Source organism: Porites lutea, chromosome 2 (genome assembly GCF_958299795.1).
Source record: "Porites lutea chromosome 2, jaPorLute2.1, whole genome shotgun sequence".
In the NCBI taxonomy this organism is placed as follows: Eukaryota; Metazoa; Cnidaria; class Anthozoa; order Scleractinia; family Poritidae; genus Porites; species Porites lutea.
This window is the reverse complement of record NC_133202.1, coordinates 4,079,330-4,099,100: the sequence shown is the minus strand read 5'-3', so window position 1 is coordinate 4,099,100 and position 19,771 is coordinate 4,079,330. Positions and strand designations below refer to the sequence as shown.

The following is a 19,771-nucleotide window of genomic DNA, read 5'->3' as shown; positions in this document are numbered from 1 at the left end:
ACTCAGCCTCGTTTTGAAACTGAGGGTTTTTGGAACTCGGAAATGGCCTATTTCGCTGTAGAGACCCACGGCAGTTCTTATCGTCAGCGACGTAAGCTCCCGTATGTCGGAACCATATCCCGGCAGGCAGTAGCGGCGGCTATTTCGCGCGGCGGCCTGAAAGACTCACGCTTTACTTCTGAGGGGTGGATCGGTGCTTTTACTATACCCAAGTAATGATTTATAGTCACGCTACTGTTGGCCACTGGATCAGACAGACTTTGCGATGTTCTAAATCAGGTTTTATGGTTTACGTGTAAAATTCTGACTAGGGTTCCGCGTAAAGTCAACCCAAGGAAAGAGCAAACACTGCGAGGCTGGAAAAGTAATGTAATGTCTAGACAAACATTTTCAGAAATACTTTTCATTCCATTCAAAGATATTTTACAAACATATATACAATTCCTAAGATAAATAAAATTGTAAAAAGCCTTAACTACTGCATTTCTATTTAAAAGGTGACCACTACACAAAATGATGAAAACATTCCTAAGGGGCAACCTGGTTGCCTTTTATTGGTTGGTTACCTTTCATTGAGAAAATAGAAAACAAATAACCTAATTATGGAAAACAAGAGATAGCATAGATTGTTCACAGTCCCCCATTTTCCCTTAAGACCATCGAGATCCAGGGCAGCCATCTTGGTTACTGATGGGGTGAAGAGGTTTCCCCGCCCCTGAAGTAGATTTGACGGAGGCAGCGTGGGAGCGTGACCGAGCGTTTAGAGCGCTGGGCTTGTAATACGGAAGCCCCAAGTTCAAGTCCCACTCTGACCGCTAGCTGGATTTGTTCACGGTAGTCCCGAGTTCAAATCCTCGGCCATGCTTGTAAAATAGCCAGCTGGTTTGCCTCCTACCCGTTGAGATTCTTAAACATATTATGTTTCATTTGAATTATTGTTTCATTTTCACTGAAAAGCCCCATAAGGGGAGTGGATAATTAAGTATTTATTATATTATTATATTATTATTATTATTATTATTATTATTATTATATTATTATTAACATTATTATTATTTGATACTCATCCCCAGGCTAGATTCGGTAAATTGAAATAAAGATGGCCGCCATCCCAATCCAATGATCTTACAGAAAAATAGGGGACTGTGAGCAGCCTGGAGATTGCCTATACAACGTTTATTTCACGATCCCTACCCCACACCACTTTGTCACTTTAGGGGGGTCCTATTGAGGAGCTCCATGACGTTTGCCATACCCTTCTTTTTTCAGTCCTATCTTGGCTCTGACGTCATCCTGTGTCCATTTTCTCTACTTGACTGGCAAGTTTTGGACCGCATTCTATACACATTTTATCAAATATATGTTTAATATATTCATCCCTCTCGTTCAACTGTCGTCTGAGCTCCATTATTTCCGCTGTTCTGGAGTCTAACTCTTCGTCCTTCGCCAACAACTTTGTTCTAAGTTCAATGATCTCGGACGCCTGCTCTTTGACTTTTTCATGCAGGTGAAGACCCATCTGCTGCAAAATCCCAAAAGGGGACATTCAGAAATGTGTTAGCAACAATAAAATGTAACCATGATATCTACAAACTTGCTGCTCTCTAACTACTCTTACTTGTTAGAAGCAATGACCGCTGGGGCCCGAGACAGAGTTTTGATATTCGCAAAGGCTGGTGTACTACATCCTTGTTCGTCGATGGTGAGTCGCTAGAGTATAAACTGGGAGACCACGGTCGCGAGCGACGTACAGTGCTCAGTAACCTAGCCTTTGATTACAAACGTCCCCGCCTTACTTACGCAAAGCATGTTGAACAGTACAAGCTAGCTTAAGAAGAAAATGTTTTGCATATGAAAACTGGATAAACAAAGTCTGTCAAAGTCAACTTAAGTTTCGCTTTCACTTTAACAAACCTTGGCTATGACGGGTAAGTACAAAACTGGAAGCAATTTTCATGTAAGCTAACTACTGATGGATCAAACAATCTTTCCGGTGTTGAGCCGGTAAAATTTTTGTAATGTCTTTTTGGAGTTTTTGATTCTGCTAGAGCGTCTCCTTCGACCTTCTAGTGTTTGCCCACTTACAATCTCGTCTTATTCTGCATTACAACAAAATTAACAGTTGTCTTACCGCTTGTTTTTCTTCGAACAAACTCAGCTCCAGAAGGGACTCTGCCGTCGGTCTGTTACTGGGATTTTCAGCAGTCATCTTTAAGATCAGCTTAGACTAAAACGGGAAAAAGAATAAAATGCATAGTGGTAAAATTATTGGTAAGAATGTTTTGCAAGAAGCAAAGAGAACCACAGTCTGAATACACGCGCGCTGCTTTAAACACGAAAACACATCGTATCCCAGTCATCAACAAGATCATCATTAAAAGTGGTCAACATTTCGATCATCGTCATCACCATCTTAGGGCGCTTTCCAAAAGTCAAGACGGCGTAGGAGAGAGCTATCCTCGTCAAGAAAGTTATTGATTCTTAAGTAAGCTATCTTACGTTGGCATTAGCATATTTTTTTTCCTTACCGAATAAACCTTACCTCTTCAGGCCATTTATCACAAAACTCCTGAGGTAGTTTGCCTTGTCTGAGGTCCTTGATGTTCGTTACTCGTTCCATCTCGGTGCCAAATGCACAGAGCAATTCAAACAAGATGATCCCTAAGCTAAAGATATCCGCCTAGACGTAAAAAAGGAAAATAAAACCGACGTGTTAGAATCGTAATAACCACTTCGAAGAAAAAAAGAAAACTGACTCCTCTTACAACTGGTTCAGATGCTCACTGAGGGTTCTTCTTAGAAGGCTTTGGTCCATGCTTCCAAATAATCGAATGAAATATAGACGTACTTGAAAAATTGGGAGGGAAAAATCAAAACCACCTATCGCCGCGTGGACGAGGGTGGTGCAGTAGTGAGAACACACGCCTCCCACCAATGTGGCCCGGGTTTAAGTCCCGGCGTTGACGCCATATGTGAGTCGGCGGTTGGTTCTCTCCTTACTCCAAAAGGTTTTCTCCCGCTACTCCGGTTTTCCACTCTCCTCAAAAGCTAACACTTCCAGTTTCCAAATCGATCAAGAACGCACGGGCACGTTTAAAAAAGTTCTGAAGAACTCCTCAGTGACTCGGGCAAAAACTTACATTATAATTACATACTAGGGAAAAATCTCCGGTTTCAAAACTATTCGGATACGTGTGGACAGGGCCTTCCTTAGTCAAGACTCAGAATCCGTGAAGGACTCCCTTAAAGCAATATTTCGGAAGCCACGGCCGTTAACTAAGGATTATTATAAAAATCGAAACTCAAAGGGTCGTTCTTTACCTTGTTGTCATAATTGGTGTTCCTCAGCTGCTCAGGCGAAGCGTACGTGCAGGTACCCACACCGACTGTTGGAGCGTCTTTACCCGAAAATCCTGAAAAATTATGGGGAAAAGGAGTGGATTAGTTTATTTAAATGACCGATAGATACTCGATGTTTCATTCACGACTCAAAGCCGAGGTTTCATACGAAAAAACACGCGCACTAGAGGTTAAGGAACGCGTTTACGTCATATGGCGAACGGAACTCAAGGAACGGAAGTCAAGGTTCCGCCCCTCTCCGGGGTGCTATGGCGGCGGGGCGGGAAAAGGAAGGATAGCTTGCAACAACGTCTCTGGAATTTGAACTCCACCTCCAAATCCCCTGCGGCTCCACGTCGACTGAGCTGTCAGATTTCAGCCAATCAGCGGGAAGCGGAAACGAGTGCGAATGTAAGCAAGCATTGAAAAACACGTGCCAAGGGTAATGACGTCATTACTAATGTCATCTCCGCCAATCACCATTTAGCATCGACTTTTTCGGTGCAGATATTCAAGTTCATGAGACGTAGTTGCAAGCTCTCCTTCCTTTCCCCGCCCTGCCGCCAGAGCCCCCCACAGAGCTTGCTCACAGGCTAAATTAAGGATCCCTTCTGTGATCTACCATGAAATACATGAATTTTTGCATAAATATTACCTCAACATGCAAGAGAAGAATATACTACTATTCGCCACTTTAGAGACGAGAAGGAACCTGGGCTAAGTTTAATTTCGCAAGGACTTCTAGGACTGTTACAGAGGGCAGGGGGAAAAATGAGCTCAGTGTTCGACACTAATTTTCCTGCTAACTTGCCCTCTGGGCAACTATGTCGCTAGTTTTACTTTCCGAGTGTATTTTTTGGTTGCCCCCAAAAAATCACCAGCTCGCTTTGCTCGCAGTTTCACTGAATTTTCAATACTTATGCCTTCTAACTTTAATGCCTAGCATAAATCCCAAGCGAGAGGTCATACGGTACCATTGCCTGCTAACCGTAAAAAACTTCAAGTTTATTTCATTTTAATCAACACAGTCATGCTTGAATGACGTTTACAATACATATGATAGGCTTTTTGTTGGGGGCTCCTTAAAGACGTTGATTGATAGGGCGCATAATACAGTCATAATCGAATCTTTGTTCTCTCTGATTTGTTTGTCTTCACTCTTTGAAGAAATAATAAATCACTGATCTTATGATTGAGTCAATGTTCAATCTGGGACATTGTTTTCACAGTTTAGAAGGCATAAAATAAGAGTAGTTAGGACATTCCTCATAACTTTTTTTGTCAGCAATTTCGGGAAAAGAACAGCAAATTTTGCACTTCATAATGTTCTTCTCTTCATCGTGTACAAGCCAAGGAAAGTTGCGCTCCATTTTCGATCTCCTTTGCTTTTCCCAGCGAAGACTTCTGGTTGAGATTCAGCTTTTCTCTTGTCTCCTGGTTCCTTAAGCTTTGTAGAATGTAACTGTTGTGTTGCTTGGATGTCCTCACTTTTAGTGACTGTGTCCAGTGACTTCCGCGTAAAACCAAAACGAAATAAACTCATGGTTGCTGGCAAGTACGTGAAAGGACTGCGTTCAAACTTACCCATGAATACTTGCTCGTGAAGAAAAACATGGCGGAAAACGAAATACTCAATGTATCGGCGTAAGGACCCGTCACTGTACTTGTTTTTCATTCTCCTTCTACGTTCACCTGACTAAAATTTCAAAAAAGGGATCGGGTGATTTTGCTGCAGCTGTTGGATTTTATTCTTGTCCCAGCGGCTCGAGTGTTATCCTTAACCACTTGCCCAAACGGGCGACCTGTGCAACTTACACACCTGCCCAACGCATAATTCCACTTGCCCCGGGCAAGTGGGCAAGCGTTAGTGTCGAACACTGCTGAGCTGATAGCTGACCGGCGCGTAACTGAAAACGATCCCAAAACCTACTGCGGGATGCATTTCAGCTCCAATGACCTTCTACTTTCTGAAGTGGTCAATTAGAACAGAGCCTTCCTTTTGAGACTTAAGGTCAGCTAAGTTAACTGAAAAATCTTCCTACCTGGCGGAAAGAGAGGAGTAAGCGGCTCAATTAAACTGACCAGCGGACTACTACCCCCAGGACTCACGACCACTTCTTTCCGAGCTAAACCAAAGTCCCCGATTTTAACCTGGAAAATAGTTGGTTGACCCCCTGTTTCATGCCGGTGTCCCTGGAGAAAGATGTTTCTTGGCTAGAAGAAAACAATAAAACAACAACCACAACCACAAATTTAGCAACGAAAATGAGTGAAGCATAACAAGGGTTTATTCTCTCTTGAGCATAACGTATCTGTGGACGTCTGTGAGCGGACAAAATCTTAATGGAGTGACCAATCAAGTGAGACCTTTTCAGCAGTATTTTCACAGGGTGTTATTTATTTTGTACGTAGTTCTACCTTTGAGTCTGTGGATGAAATCTTATGGTGTTACCATTCAAATGAAACCTCTTCAGCAATACTTTCACATGGTACTATTTATTTAGTATGTAGTTCTAACTTTTGAATCTATGGATGCAATCCTGTGGGATGACCATTCAAATGAAACGTCTTCTTCAAATGTCTTTGGAAAGAGATTTGCAATCTTAGCATACCTTCAGATCTCTGTGAAGCAATGCTTGCGAATGAATATACTGTACTCCTTTCACAAGCTGGCGAAATATCACCATAACGGCTGCTCTGTCGACTTCATCGCCTAAACAGGGCAGAATCAAGTTAGAACCAGAACTTGCCCGCAAACCGCCATACGTGTGGTGGGTTCGAAAAACAGCACACGTGCTCAGGGTACCAGAAGTAATGACCAAGCATAAGCATATGTTAATGAGACAAAAAATGTAAACAAGGCTTCACCGAATCAATTTTTTTAAAAAAAGTAACACGTCTAACAGCTCACTCACCATTTGATGAAATTTCCTCGTTACGTTTTACCAGCCAGTCTCTGAGAGTTGTTGTACACAGTTGCATCTGTATGAAGAGAACCATCCCCAGGCGCTAAAACAGAAAACAAAAGCAAAAAACACCGATTTTCTTCTCAAACTTAAAAGATCACGAGTCCGTATACTAGTCTCTCTTACGCAATTGTTTTTTCTGTCGTCAAGCAATACTCCTGGTCACGCAACCCTCCTGGGAGTAGCATTGAGTTACCGGAAGTGTTGCGGGACGACACAAAGAAAGGCTGCGTCGAAGAGTACCTGTGTACTTGCTGCATACAGCTTGCAGAGGTTACTAATCTCAAAACCATAATAGCTGTATATTTTGTGGTGCAACTTATATCCTTTGTCTAACTTTTGTCTTCCTTTGTGTCAAACATTAGTGGATTTCTAGATCAAAGGCAATTGGGGCTTAGAGTCCGATAACAGTGGTCTTTATTAATTCACAGTGACGAGCGTAAGCAACGAGAATGCTGACGTACCGACGTCATGATTAGCAACCGGAAGTTCGATATCTCGCTTGATGGAATTTCCACAGGGTTGTCAGAAAGTTTTGAGGTAGACGGCTGAGTTGTCAAACTAAACGGCCAGTCCAGGGATATTTTATTTAAAAAACGCCATCCGTGAAGAAATGCCAAGCAGAGTAACCGGCCGATACTAACCAAGTAGGCGGCGATTTTCGCCGGCAGCTGGCTACCTTTGACAACCCTGATGGAACGCTTCTGTCTCACACAACGTATCTGAATGCCTTTGTTTTAAGGCCCGCTGTACGAATTTGTCGAGTCAGAGCACTGAAAGAGAGAAAATATTAACTTCCGGTTGCCATTTTTGACGTCCGGGACATCCACGTTCTCGTCGCTTAACGTCCCTAGTAACCCATAACGACGACATCTTAAGAGGACAAAAAACACATCATGCATGAAAGGTACCTTGTTGACTGAAGCACTTTTTAAAATGTTCCCTGACAAGGCATTTTCACTCTGTTCGCTGTGTTCCTCATCTACGCGGTCGCCGTGATCTATACCTGCCATGGATCCCAAGCTACTGCTGGAGGCCGATCGGCGTATACCGCGCTGTGACGCATGATATGGGGCCCTGCTACTACGGCTGCTACTAGCACTGCTTCTCAGGCTCCTTCTAACACGGCTCTCGGCTGCAAAGAAAGAAAGGAAGAAAGGAATGGGTCAGTCAGTCAGTCAATGAATAAATGGAAGAAACGAATGAGTGAATGAATATGCAACCAAATGAATGACTGAACGAATGAATGAAAGAGTTCATGAGTGAACGAGCGAACGAATGAATGAATGAAGTGAATGAAAGAAAAAGTTACAAATTTTTTGAAATTCGCGTTAATTTTATGAAGCGTTAATTTGCTATAGTAAGGTAAAGGAGAAAAATGCTTCAGCATATAATTTGTCTCAGGGCTTTTCTGACACGCCTTAACTTGGAACGAACTTACTATTTTAGGAAACGATGTGAAAATCTACTGGAACGATCTGACGTAAAAAAAGTTTATTGCATTTTTACGAATTATTCTATCCTCTCATCTGCATTTTTATTTTAAAATTATTTTATGCGTGACTGAGTATTACATGGAAGTCTTCCGTGTGATAAATTTTAATTTTAATTGTAATTGTATCTTCGTTGTATGCACATTTATCCAAGTCGGTAAGATCATAAATTCCGGAGGATTTGATTGAAATCACCCCAGTCCTCTAGGGCCCAAATAAACAGTTAAAGTTACAAATTACAAAATTTCAACGGAAATGTCATACCCTGGGCACTACGTTGCTGACTCCCTGTTCCAACTGAGTCAGTGCTTGATCTACGAGCTGAAAACACGATGCCGCTATTGGAGGGATCCTGAGAGGAACCCTCGAACACAATACTGCTTTGACTGTCTGTACTCACTTCCATTATTCTGAAAAGCATAACAGAGGTACCACAAGTTATGAAAAATCTTCAGGGAACAAAATCAGCCTCTATCAAGTATCACAAAACACAAAATGTACTGCTGTTGTTAGAGGTAAAACACTTTACCTATGAATGCCGTTAAGAGAGGAAATGTCACTCAGTTCCTTAAGGCTTGTGGGAAGGGTGGTTACTCCTAATGACAAATAATTGATAACACTTATCAGCCAAATTTATGACAGTGGACAAGTAAGTCAAAAATGGCCAGGTTCGTGGGACTACAGTGGGCTACTATTCCTCAGAAGAGACGGTAACCTTTCAATGTCTTCCTTCTTCAGAAACGTAATAATTTTTCCGAGCCATGCAATCTTCTATTCTTAAAATAAGTGTAATAAATTAGACTTACTTAATCTTTTTGAGTAATTGCCTGGCGACAATGAGTTTACATGGTCATTGAATGATACCCCAGCACAGGTGTCGAAATAGTAGTCACATGTATACTATATCAGCATCCATGAACTGGACAGGCTATTTGCTTTCTTTTTGAATTCCAAAAATGATAGTCCACTTTCCTCTTTTAAGACAGTTAAATGACAGGGTGCAACTTACTGGGTAATGCAGAGTTGACGTTGTCAGTGGTAACATACTCTAACCAGGCTGCATGATATCCAACGACATTACTGTGATTCAGATGTGCTAGCACTTTAACTTCTCTTAATACCTATTGGTAGGGTAAATTGAATATTACAGCACACATTAACATCTTCCTCTTAGATATCACAAGGCAAGCAGGCAGTAAGAAGTGTCCACTCTTTCTTTACCGCGCTTTTCAAACACATGCAACCTCAAAAGTAAAAAGTTTAACCATATGTTACATCTTTCGCTTCCGTCAATCAAAATTGCCACAAAACAAAAAGACAAAATGGATGAAAATCTACCAATCACATCCGACAGACATGACCTTTTGAACCCACTGAGGAAAACCTTTGTTCCAAGAGAGGTCTGTTAGGATGATTAACAGAAAAAAAGTAGACATTGGGCTACATTTTTTACTTAAGAGTTCACATGTTGTTGAAAAGTGCATTAATAAATCCCACCCTCTCCAACACATGGTAATTGAAAGTGCTAGTCTAAAGGGGAAAAGTATCTACACAAACATTTGGGCTGAAAGGTAAACACTACTTTAAGGTAACCGTAACTCACACTGGATGTTTTTTAAAGCCATGGTTCAGGGGGTTCATGCAAGTGAGAATTAACTTGTATTTCTCTTCTTTCCCACACGTAAATAGTCAGGTTTTTGTTCTCTTGTCCAGCCTCTCACACGAGCCATACTGAACTCACTTCTACAGTGGAGGCTGAAGAAATTTAACAACACTCATCTCTAGCAGGCAAAAACAAATAAAAACAGCACCATTGTCCAGTAATTATTGTTACTTTTACCTTTAAACAAAGATCGGGGTCTGTTTCTTTGAGTGGGATTTTTTTCACAGCATACTCTCGTCCATCTAACTTGTTTTTTACCTGTAGAGGTTGTTAAAGTAGAATTAAACAGCTGTTAACTAGCTTGAATACATATGTAGCTGGGTTTACAAAATAACAAGGTGGCTTAGCATTTGTTAACTCATACAAACCTTGAAAACACTTCCAAAACCTCCTTTACCAAGTCTTGTGATCTCAACAAACTCCTCTTTGTAGCGGGAAGATCCATTTTGTAGTAGATCACTCATTTTTTGAGGTGCTGATAAGCTCCTGAAAATGCAGGAAAGCCAGTTGAGTCTTTGAACAGAGCAATTTCCTTTAAACCTTTGGTCTCTCAGCTTCCTTCCCTTCCCCCTCTCCTTGTGCATGATTACTGTCATATTTATGCAGTAACCCCGAGGTGAAAAGCCCACACAGCATTCCTACGCTACACTGGCTGTGCAATATTACAATACAATAAGTTAACTTAAAGAAGAAGGCAAAATGTCTTATTCTAATTTCCCAATTTATAGCTTTAAGGCGGACCAATACTGCTTCTAAAACATCTTTTTACAACAGCCAAGACCCTCACATACAGGTACATCTAAATAAATTACATGCCAACAGATATTCTGTAACCAGGCCACAAGCATAATTTGTGATGTTATATTCATAGCCTGTGAATGAAGTTGCTGCTGTTGTAATTACTCAGCTTACCGTAAATTGCTAAATGCACCTGGCAGTGGTCTCTTTACTCCAGAATGAAGCTTGCGAAGCTGAAATGTAAAGCTAACGATTACTAGGTAATGACAATAATAATGATTATACATTTTTACAAAGCTATCAACACTGTTGTCCATGTAATGTAACATTATGTACAATTTTAAATTGATTGCAATTCATCATACTTGTCTTACTCAGAGATGTTGTTCAGTAGCAAGGATTGAAGGCAAAGTGCCACATTGTTAAAGGCAAGAATAGAAATGAAAAAGGTATTGAGAAGCCTGAGTTAATTCTGAAATTCTCTCAGCCAGCTGCTAAATGCCAGGCTGTCAATAACAGCCGGCAGCCAGGCCAAAACCGCTAGCTAGTTAGCCACCCTTAGCTGGCTACTTTCATCTCCTTCTACCACAGGATCTGACAAAAAATAAAATTGAAAAGCATCCGTTTCCCAGTCTTGAATGACATTGAACACATATTTAAACAGGAATAAATCTGTGACACGTGAGAACCGTGCAATGTCATGGAACATCTGGGACATTTCCGAGACTCTAACAAAATGTCCCTAGATGCTGCTTCGGCCCTCAAGAACTGATGCCTTTGGTGCGAGCTCCAAAGCCACCTACTTTTATTACCAGCCTGCTACTTAAAATCTTTTTGACAGCCCTGAAATGCTATCAAAATTAAGTTACCAGCCATATTATATCTTACATCTGTTCCTGTGGTTCTGGCAGCAGCTTGCATGAGGTCACTGAATGCTGTCTTGTATTTTGCCCTGATGACACTAAATTCCTCCAGAAATGAGAAAGAGGGCATCACCTAAGGAAAGAGATGGAGAATTCATGAACTTTTATTACATTTTTATGTTTCCATACACTTTTAATCAGGTTAAAAAGAAATTGGGTAATCAGTCCTTCAAATAACCTAATCTAACAGCTGTAGGTGATTATCCTTGTACTTAAAACTTAACTGAGGAGGATTTCATACCTTCATCTTCACAAGTTGTTGACAGAGCACTGCAAAAAGAAAACAGATCTTACATTCTGTGTACAAAAAACTAAAGGAATTTCTAGTATACCTGTACAGTCAAGTATCTTCTTATATTATGTAAACTAAGACACCTTTAATAAGTTTTGTCACGGTCACAACCATGATAAACAAACACTGCATTAATTTTTATCTCCGAAATAGAAATTAAAACCTCTTCCTTAAGCAGACACTTTTTCTAGTTCCAAGAGTGTCCTGCAGACTTGCCAACCCCCAAAAGGCAAAAAATGTGAGATTCTGAACCTAGAGCTGGGAAAATAAGTGAGAAATGGGTAAAAAGTTGTGAGATGTCCCAATCTCCTTGTGCAAGGATTTTCTGTGGAGATTATGGGTATTGGAAGTCACTATCTCACTTTAAAGCTGGAGTAGTAAACATCACAATCAATTTTACGATTGAGGTTTTGTATCTTCTATGTTTTGTTGGCACCGTTTTGAAACAAGAGAAACAGGAAGTCTGCACATTCATCTGAAGAATTATGAAGATCTCGGAGGGTGTTATCCGCTGAGGCCACAACCTCCTCAATCTCTATAATTCTTCAGATGATAGGAAAGCCCAATTCAATAATTGCTACATATTATATGCCACACTCCAGTAATAATTGTGGCACTTTAACAGACTTTCATGTATTTGTTAGACAACAAAAATCATTGCTTGGGTTCCATTCAAAGTTTCAGCATGAAAACAACTATCAACTAATTTTTTCTCTTTCTGTTCTGAAGCATTCAGTGTATGTTTCTTACAATCTAGTTTTTACACTCACCATTAAAGATCTCTTTGCTTTTCTCTGCATCAGCCTCGTACAGAGAACACAGATGTTCCAGAAGAGAAACTAACAAAAGATAGTTGGGAACTCTTCCCTCTAAAGCTTGGACACTAGACCAAGGATCATTATTGGCAATGAATGTGTCTGAGAGATCTGCATCTGTTGGAAAAAGGTAGATTAAAAAAAAGATTTCACGGCTTTACATCTCTTTTTAGTGGATTTGACAATTGATTTGTTAACTTTTGATGTTTACCTATTTACTATTATCAATTTTCTCACCAGATAAAACATCAAACAGGCCACTTTCATGATGATATCATTTGACTACAATTATTACCAGAAATTGTTACTATTTTTTTACTATTTTGTGAGGTTTACCAAGGACTCTAACTTGCACAAGAAAACAAAAGTATTGAGTATTCTGGAAGTTGTAGTCTAAAGGATATCATCATGCAAAAATGGGCTACAATGTCATCTAGTGAAAAATAAAACACCAGTTGGACAACATAAATCTCAGGGCTGTGCTCTAGCAGAGCCCAGTGGCCCCTGGCGCCTAACTTTTGCCCTCAGGCGACTAGAAAATCTCAGATTTTTCATACAAATCATACGCTGGGCACCCTAGATTTTACAGTTTCAGAGCACTGGGCTCCCTTATATTTTCCTTAGAGTACAGCCTTGAATCTACATTATTATGAATTAAATTTTATCTACAATTTTGGATACTTGCAAAGCTAACTTTACTGTATTTTAAAACAAAAGACATAAATGGCAGACTAACATGCCCCTAGATATAATGGCAAAATCGCTGACCCACCACATCCTGTTTTGGCGTGACAACAATTGTCCGATATTTTTAGTACAATTATTGTTGATTGACAAAAAAATTATTGGAAAAATCATATTAGTCTTCTAAATTTGGTCAACAGTAGCTGGTTATGAAAAATTAGCCTGGAGATTACAGCCAATCAGAGATGGAGAATTTTTTTGGAACATTTGAATAAGGTTTATTGCATGACAGCATGAGAAATATTGTAATAAGGTGAACGTCCAGACAACGAGTTACTGGGGCTTCCAGAAAGTAATAATTATGTCAAATGGAGGGTTACTTAAAAAAAATTAGAAGGGGCCATGTGGAGAGAGTCACTTAGCTTTGTGAAAGGTGGTGCTAAAAATAAACTTATTGATCAAGAATTTTCCTTGAATCTTTTAATGAGGGTACAGGAGTGGGGTTATATTGATATTTAACAACTGAAGCAATAAAATTGAGTCTCCTTCACGACTTCAGTAGTGAATAAGAATTATTTATTACTATTATCAACCAAAGAAAATCAATACATAATAACTTAAAACATAGTTGACACATGAAAACCTCTCATGATCTCATGTTTCATGATCAGAACAGTTTCAACCAACTAACTATAATGAGCCCAACATCAAGTTTGTGAACTTCTTGAGCAACGTACAGTACTGTACACCATGAAGTTAAAAAGTATTAACCCCGGATTAAGCTTAAAAATTTAATGATCGTACACGTTGTGTTTGTTTTGCTGTAAGGAAATTAAAGGTCCCACAAACGATGGCATATTTAATCATAAAAAAGCCACAACTGTATTACACTCCAAAGGGGTTTTAGATTTGAAGAGGGTAGCTAAAGTTTACCTTGGAATTCTGTTAAACGCGATGGCAATCGAGGCGAATCGAGTTTGGAACGGGTCCACTTTGATCTTACGTTGGACGACATGACGGCTACAGGACACAGGAAAAGCCCTTATCCATCTCAAAAACCTGCAGTGAGGTTCTAGGAGAAGAAAACCACCGACTTTTTATACCAGCCTAAGTGAGTTCCGCGGGAATACTTATCCCATGGTTTCACACCTAACTGGTTCAACTTGATTGCACTTTCGTTCGTTTCGTTCCTGTCACCTCATGTTGACATGTCATCATCAGATCTTATCGCGTGGTTACCATCCCGTGACCAGGTTGCTTGGCAAAATGGCGGCTCGCATGCATGCGAGAGACTTTGGAAACAAATTTTGGATTTGCAGAAAAGGGTTTTATTTAAAGGACATTAAAAACCGTTTGTTTCATTCATTTGGACTTAAAGACATTTTGCTTAAGAGACTGAAAGATATGAACATCGAGAAACCAACCGCCATTCAAGAAAAGGTTTGTTTAGAATTTGCAGGCGCTGATTAACCTAATTTTAATTTTGTTTCCTCATTGTTTACCTTTGGCTTGGTACTGTAGGCCCTGGGAACTGTTATGGAAGGAGAAGACGTAGTAATCAATGCAGAAACTGGAAGCGGCAAAACACTCTGTAAGTACGTATATGAGCGTATGAAGATGAGTACCCTGCGAGCAGAGGCCCTTCGATCTTCCTAGATAAGTCGGGAAGAGCAAGGGACATAGTCCACGAGTATTCACTCTTCCCAGTGCATTTTTCATGGCTTTTTCAAATACATCCTTCGAAAGAGAAACGAGGCCCTGCCAGAGGGGGGGGGGGGGGGGGTCCCATGTCACCCATCTGAATTGTAAAACGTCTCGTGTCGGTGTTTTTAAATGCTTGTCGCTTATTGTCGGCTTTGCCGTCACTGTCGCAGTTTGGCCGAGGGAGGTTGTCTCTTGTCGCGATTTCATTTTACACACTGTTGCTACTTTTTGTGCCATGTTGCTTGTCAGAATTTACCCTGGCAGGACCTCTCAGAAACGTCTGCCATTGTTTTGAATTTTACGAGTGCATCAAGTGTACTGTGGGTGTGTATTTAGTCAGCAATTTCTAGCAAAGCACTTGCGCACTAAACAAAAACAGGAAAAACTGGTTTCAAACCGGACTGACTCATCCATTTGGAGGATGAGCGGCAAATCAAAGAAAGTCGAGGCGGCTGGCAGAGGTCCCTTCCTCTTCCCAACTTATAAAGGAAGATTGAAGGGCCTCTGCTCGCAGGGTAGAAGATGAGTGTTTCAAGCAGTAAAATACATCCATCTCCCATGGCTTCCTTTTTCTGGGGATATTCACAAGAGTTGTTCGTGTTTTAGCCTCAAAAGTTCCATAAAAGAGTGTAATTACCACATCAACCAATCACCGCTCCTAGGCAGAGTTATGCTGTCAGTGTGGAATTTTTTGGGCCACAATGGAGACGTCTCTTATGAAACGTCCCACTGATGGGGAGTGATCAAAGGTAGCAGTATTCAAGGGCTAAGTTATAGTTTTGGGATCTTTGTTAATAACTTTTACAAGTGTCACTGGTTATACTTCATTTACAGGTTACTTGCTACCCATTATAAACAAACTGCTTGTTGATAAGGAGCTGCTTTCCCGACCACCTTATGCTGTTGTTTTGCTGCCAAGTATTGAGCTGTGTCACCAGGTAAGATACTTCCTTAAAACCTCCTTGATGATTATTTCTGGGTTGGTGGGAAAAAGACTCCATAATTTTTAGGGGGCATTCTGGTAAAAAGCATGGTTTTTGAGAAATGACTCTATTAGTTTGGAGTCCATGGTTCAGTAATAATTTTTTTAAGAATTTTGGATGATTTTTCGAATGCTTTTAATATATACAAATTGGGGGGGGGGGGGTGGGGTGTTTAATTGGCAAATTGGAGAATATTGGATTTGGGGGATGTTAAAATCGTGAATATGAAGTGAATAATTAGTAGACAAATACCAGTCCACCACCATAACAATACCTTTTCTACTAATTTATTTTCTTCCCAAGTCAACATCATTTCCCCAAAAAAACAACCAGAGTGTCCCTTTAATGGTTTATCTTGGGAAGGAAAAGGTTAGCTGACTTGTACTTACAGTACAGTCAGATCTGTATTAAGCATTCACTTACCAAGGAGTTTCTTGGTATTGCAGAAACTGTTGTTGGTTCACTTTTGTGTTGTGGTATGATATTGTCTGTTGTCTTTTTAATCTTTTGGTATTATGTCATTTGGTGATTACACCCGTCAACAACACCAAAACACTACCCTTACAAAAGCCCAGGCAGTGAATTTCTCTTAATTACTATAAAACTTGCTGTCTTGTACTAAGTGCCAACTCTATTAAGTGGCTGCAGTCATCTTTTATAAGGTCTCTATGATTTTGTTTTATTGTCTTCACTCCATTATAAAAGCAACACTCCTTACTGGATACAAGACTGACAGCATTGATTTATGTTATCATTGTAGGTTGCCAGTGTTTTCCGTAGTCTAGCACATGACGCACTTCATCCATGCATTGTTCACAGAGAGTCCAAACTTATGGTTAACCCTAATTATTCAATTATAGTGGCCACAGCCAACTCACTGTGTAACTACAGCCTAAGCTCTCTGAGCAATGTTCAAGTTGTGGTTATTGATGAAGCAGATCTGTTACTGACTAGTGGAGGAAATAATCTATGGGAAATCCTTAGCTTTTTTAAGGGTGTTGACAGCTTGAAGGCCAAGAAGAAAAAAAGGCACTTGGCAAGGCAACAAAAAGCTTCCAGACAACATAATGCTGTTGATGATGAGAATGTTACAAGTGACTCACCCAGACGAACAGAAATTAAATTCACTTCTGATGCTAAAAGAGAAATTTGTCAACCTGAGATGACCTTCACACCACCTCCAAAAAGGCAATTTGTTTTTGTCGCAGCCACATTGCCCCATCATGGCCCAAAATCTGCTTTCAGTGTGCTGAAAGACTGGGTTCCAGAAGCAGAATTTGTGTCCACTGATTTAGTCCACCAAATTTTGCCCACGGTGGATATATTTTATGTGCGTGTACAAGAAGCTGAAAAGTTGCCTGCGTTATTACGTTGCCTTAACAGCCTTGCAGGACTGATTAAATACCCATTCGCTCATGCTGAAAAGAAGAGTAATGAGAAAATGGATTTCAAATTTGAGGAAAGTGTTGATTTTAGTTCTGATATTTCTTTTGGCAAAGATACATGTAAAACTGAGAAAATGTATCTATCAAACAAAAAGACTGAAATCTTGGATGCTCACAAATCAAAGTTTAAGGATCGAGCCTTGGAAGAGAGAGACTTTGCAACATCGTTTGGAAATGTAAGTTGGGAAAATCTCAGGGTATTAGTATTTGTAAACTCTGCAAGAGCAGCTGAGCAAGCCTTTGACTTTCTAAGACCTGGAGAAGTAGAGGAAAGCAACTCAATTTCTTGGAAACATGGAACTAAAAGTGATGAAAGTTCAACTACATGGCAAGCTGAGTTAGACAATGGTGATGGCAGCAAAAAAGATGCCCCAAGTTATTTTGTGACACACACCGGTAGCAAGGACATCTGGATTGGACGAGTTGGAATGATTCACAAAAGGGTTCCTCTTTCTCAGAGAATAGAAACACTAAACAAGTTTAAATCGGAGGAGCTGAAAGTTTTAATATGCACTGACCTGGCATCTAGAGGATTGGATATTCAGGATGTAAGTCATGTGATTCAGTTGGACTTTGCTCCCAATGCGGCACACATGCTTCATCGGGCAGGACGGACAGCAAGGGCAGGTACATCAGGAAGAGGTAAGAATCCATGTTAACCCTTTATGAAGCCCCAATCATTTATTCCCATACAAATTCTCCAGACTAACCTCCATTCATTTCTTTTACACTTTACAAAAGTAAGTCCCAAAAGTGACCAACATCAATTTTCTCCAAACAACACTAGTACATCTCCAATGGTTAAAGGTTATGAGAACTGGTTAAATGGTCACCAAAGGGAAAATGCTTTGAATTTTATCAAATTCTTCCAATTAGTTCTCTAAGGAAATATGTGGAGATCAGTCAGGAGAATTTGTATGTGGATACTGGAGGTTAAAGAACTTTTTGGGAGAATTTGATAGAAGATCAAAGCAGTTTCCCTTAGGTGATCATTTTATTATTTCTCATAATCTTTTGTCTTGATTATGTATTCAGATTGTTAGTAGGAAATTCATGTTGGTCACTGTTGGGACTAAAAGGGTTAATACCAATGTATCTGTTTATGAGTAAGCTCTCCATTTGGGGGTATTGCACGGGTACATGCCGCAATATCTTTAAAATTGCTTTGAGCTCACTTGTTTTGAATTCTGTTCTCGGCTCATTTTGGTTTCTGTTGCAATGGAAAGTTTGCTTGCTGGCTAGAATTAACTGTAAAGAGTAAAAATCTAACCAAGAAGGCCGGTGTATCCGCTAGAGCTTGCGAAGTCCTCACCTCTGAGTCTGTGCGTAAAATCGTACAATGTGACAATTTAAATGAAACCTCCAAATGACCAACCTCTTTGGCAAAACTATTCACCAGTATTTTAAGACACAATTTTCAAAATTTCGCCCTTGGTTAAGTTTAATTTATTTCGATTCATTGTATCCTCTGTTTTTACTGAGTATTTTGCTGTTGCAGTTATTAATTTGGTTACTAAAGACGATGAAGATTTGGCAACAGCTCTTCAAGCTTGTGAAGACCCCTCCAGTGGTAGGAGATATGAATCCCACTTCAGCCGACAACGACAATTTAGGAGACGGCTTAAGAAGAAGTTACAGGGTCAACTTAAAAGGGAAGCTGAAGAAGTCTGTGAGTTATAGTAAACCCAAAGTGAATGATGGAGCTCGACTCAACTTCAACTCAACTTAGTTGGGGCATTTTAACTTTTGAGTTTGCGGATGAAATCCTATGATGTTATCATTAAAATGAAACCTCTTCAGCAATACTTTGGCGTGGTACCATTTGTTTTTCATCATTTTAAAAAATGAAATCTGGAATTTTGTCAAATCTTGCTTTCTCGGGGAGTGAAAAGGTTAAGAAACTGCTGGAAAATGTGCCATGAAATGAAGCCTCTTGAGAACTATATGAGATGGATGCTTGGATAACAGCCTTATCTAATGAAAATCATGACAGAGGAGTTTAAATTTTAATTTGATTTTATCTTTAAACAGAGGCTTGTAATTCAGTTTGCGTGAGAGTAAATTAAAAGAGAGCGATACTTTTAGAAAGGCCAAAGGAACCAGCAAAATTAGCTGAAAATTCCACCCTTGATGCTTGAGTTGACAAAATACAGTTATGAACTACTACTGAAAGTAAACTACAGTACCTGGTTCGAACTAGCCTGAGGAAACAGTTGCCATTTCATGCCAGCAGTACTGGTTTCCCCGAGAAAAAACGCGTCCCTACCCAGATCTGGGTAGTGCTTCTGATTGGTCGTGCCACGTGGGAAATTTGCTTCAGCCAATCAGGAGCACTACCCAGATCTGGGTAGTAACACGTCATCAGTATGGAATTTCTGCGCTTGTTTCTCACACGTCATTTCGTGGGGAAACCAGTGGTGGCGTCACGAGATGTCGGCTGTTTTCTCAGGCTAGTTCGAAGGTTATCTAGCCTTCCACACAGGCGTTTTAAGGGGAGCTCATTTTTCATCCCTCCCCACAAATGCCTGCTCAGCCGAAAACAACATTCCTTTCTCATTGTTTTATTTGCGTGGTAAGTGACCAATAAGCAGTTGTGCAATAAAGTGTTGACAGCCTGGCTAAACGTGACTAAAACGTGACCCTAGAGTTACCGTTTTCCTTCTTTTCTTTCCTTCGCTAAGGTTATGAAGCGCATGGAGTATTCTAAAATTTGACTAAATCTTATT

At 40.2% G+C, this 19,771-nt stretch overlaps 2 protein-coding genes across 4 annotated transcripts; one reads left to right on the top strand and one right to left on the bottom strand.

Moving 5' to 3' along the window:
- Positions 1–383: 383 nt before the first annotated feature.
- On the bottom strand, positions 384–14,121 carry LOC140927459 (eukaryotic translation initiation factor 2-alpha kinase 1-like). 3 transcript variants are annotated; one of them, XM_073377115.1, is made up of 18 exons: positions 13,847–14,121; positions 12,185–12,346; positions 11,364–11,392; positions 11,088–11,195; positions 10,374–10,432; positions 9,830–9,947; positions 9,639–9,719; positions 8,808–8,919; positions 8,328–8,394; positions 8,063–8,208; positions 7,217–7,440; positions 6,255–6,348; positions 5,952–6,052; positions 5,382–5,553; positions 3,322–3,413; positions 2,543–2,680; positions 2,132–2,227; positions 384–1,522 (listed from the first exon to the last, which is right to left on the bottom strand). In XM_073377115.1, exons 1-18 carry the CDS (start codon positions 13,926–13,928, stop codon positions 1,289–1,291), a joined length of 2,115 nt encoding a protein of 704 aa, XP_073233216.1. In that variant the 5' UTR covers positions 13,929–14,121; the 3' UTR covers positions 384–1,288. The 3 variants fall into 3 exon arrangements, with proteins under 3 accessions (XP_073233216.1, XP_073233217.1, XP_073233218.1); XM_073377116.1 differs by having other exon boundaries at positions 384–1,519; XM_073377117.1 differs by lacking the exons at positions 11,364–11,392; positions 13,847–14,121 and having other exon boundaries at positions 12,185–12,342.
- Positions 14,122–14,178: 57 nt separating this feature from the next.
- Positions 14,179–19,201, top strand: LOC140927457 (uncharacterized). Its single transcript, XM_073377114.1, has 5 exons — positions 14,179–14,353; positions 14,435–14,504; positions 15,452–15,555; positions 16,361–17,687; positions 18,544–19,201. Exons 1-5 carry the CDS (start codon positions 14,180–14,182, stop codon positions 18,723–18,725), a joined length of 1,857 nt encoding a protein of 618 aa, XP_073233215.1. The 5' UTR covers position 14,179; the 3' UTR covers positions 18,726–19,201.
- Positions 19,202–19,771: the final 570 nt, after the last annotated feature.

Bases quoted from the DNA above. Each gene is read 5' to 3' on its own strand.
- LOC140927459 (XM_073377115.1), bottom strand. From the start codon at position 13,928: ATGTCGTCCAACGTAAGATCAAAGTGGACCCGTTCCAAACTCGATTCG. The intron at 8,209-8,327 runs GTAAAGTGTTTT...TATGCTTTTCAG, and splicing joins TCTCTTAACGGCATTCATAG to AATAATGGAAGTGAGTACAG. The intron at 6,349-7,216 runs GTACCTTTCATG...TTTCTGTTTTAG, and splicing joins AAAGTGCTTCAGTCAACAAG to CGCCTGGGGATGGTTCTCTT.
- LOC140927457 (XM_073377114.1), top strand. From the start codon at position 14,180: ATGGCGGCTCGCATGCATGCGAGAGACTTTGGAAACAAATTTTGGATT. The intron at 14,505-15,451 runs GTAAGTACGTAT...CTTCATTTACAG, and splicing joins TGGAAGCGGCAAAACACTCT to GTTACTTGCTACCCATTATA. The intron at 15,556-16,360 runs GTAAGATACTTC...TTATCATTGTAG, and splicing joins GTATTGAGCTGTGTCACCAG to GTTGCCAGTGTTTTCCGTAG.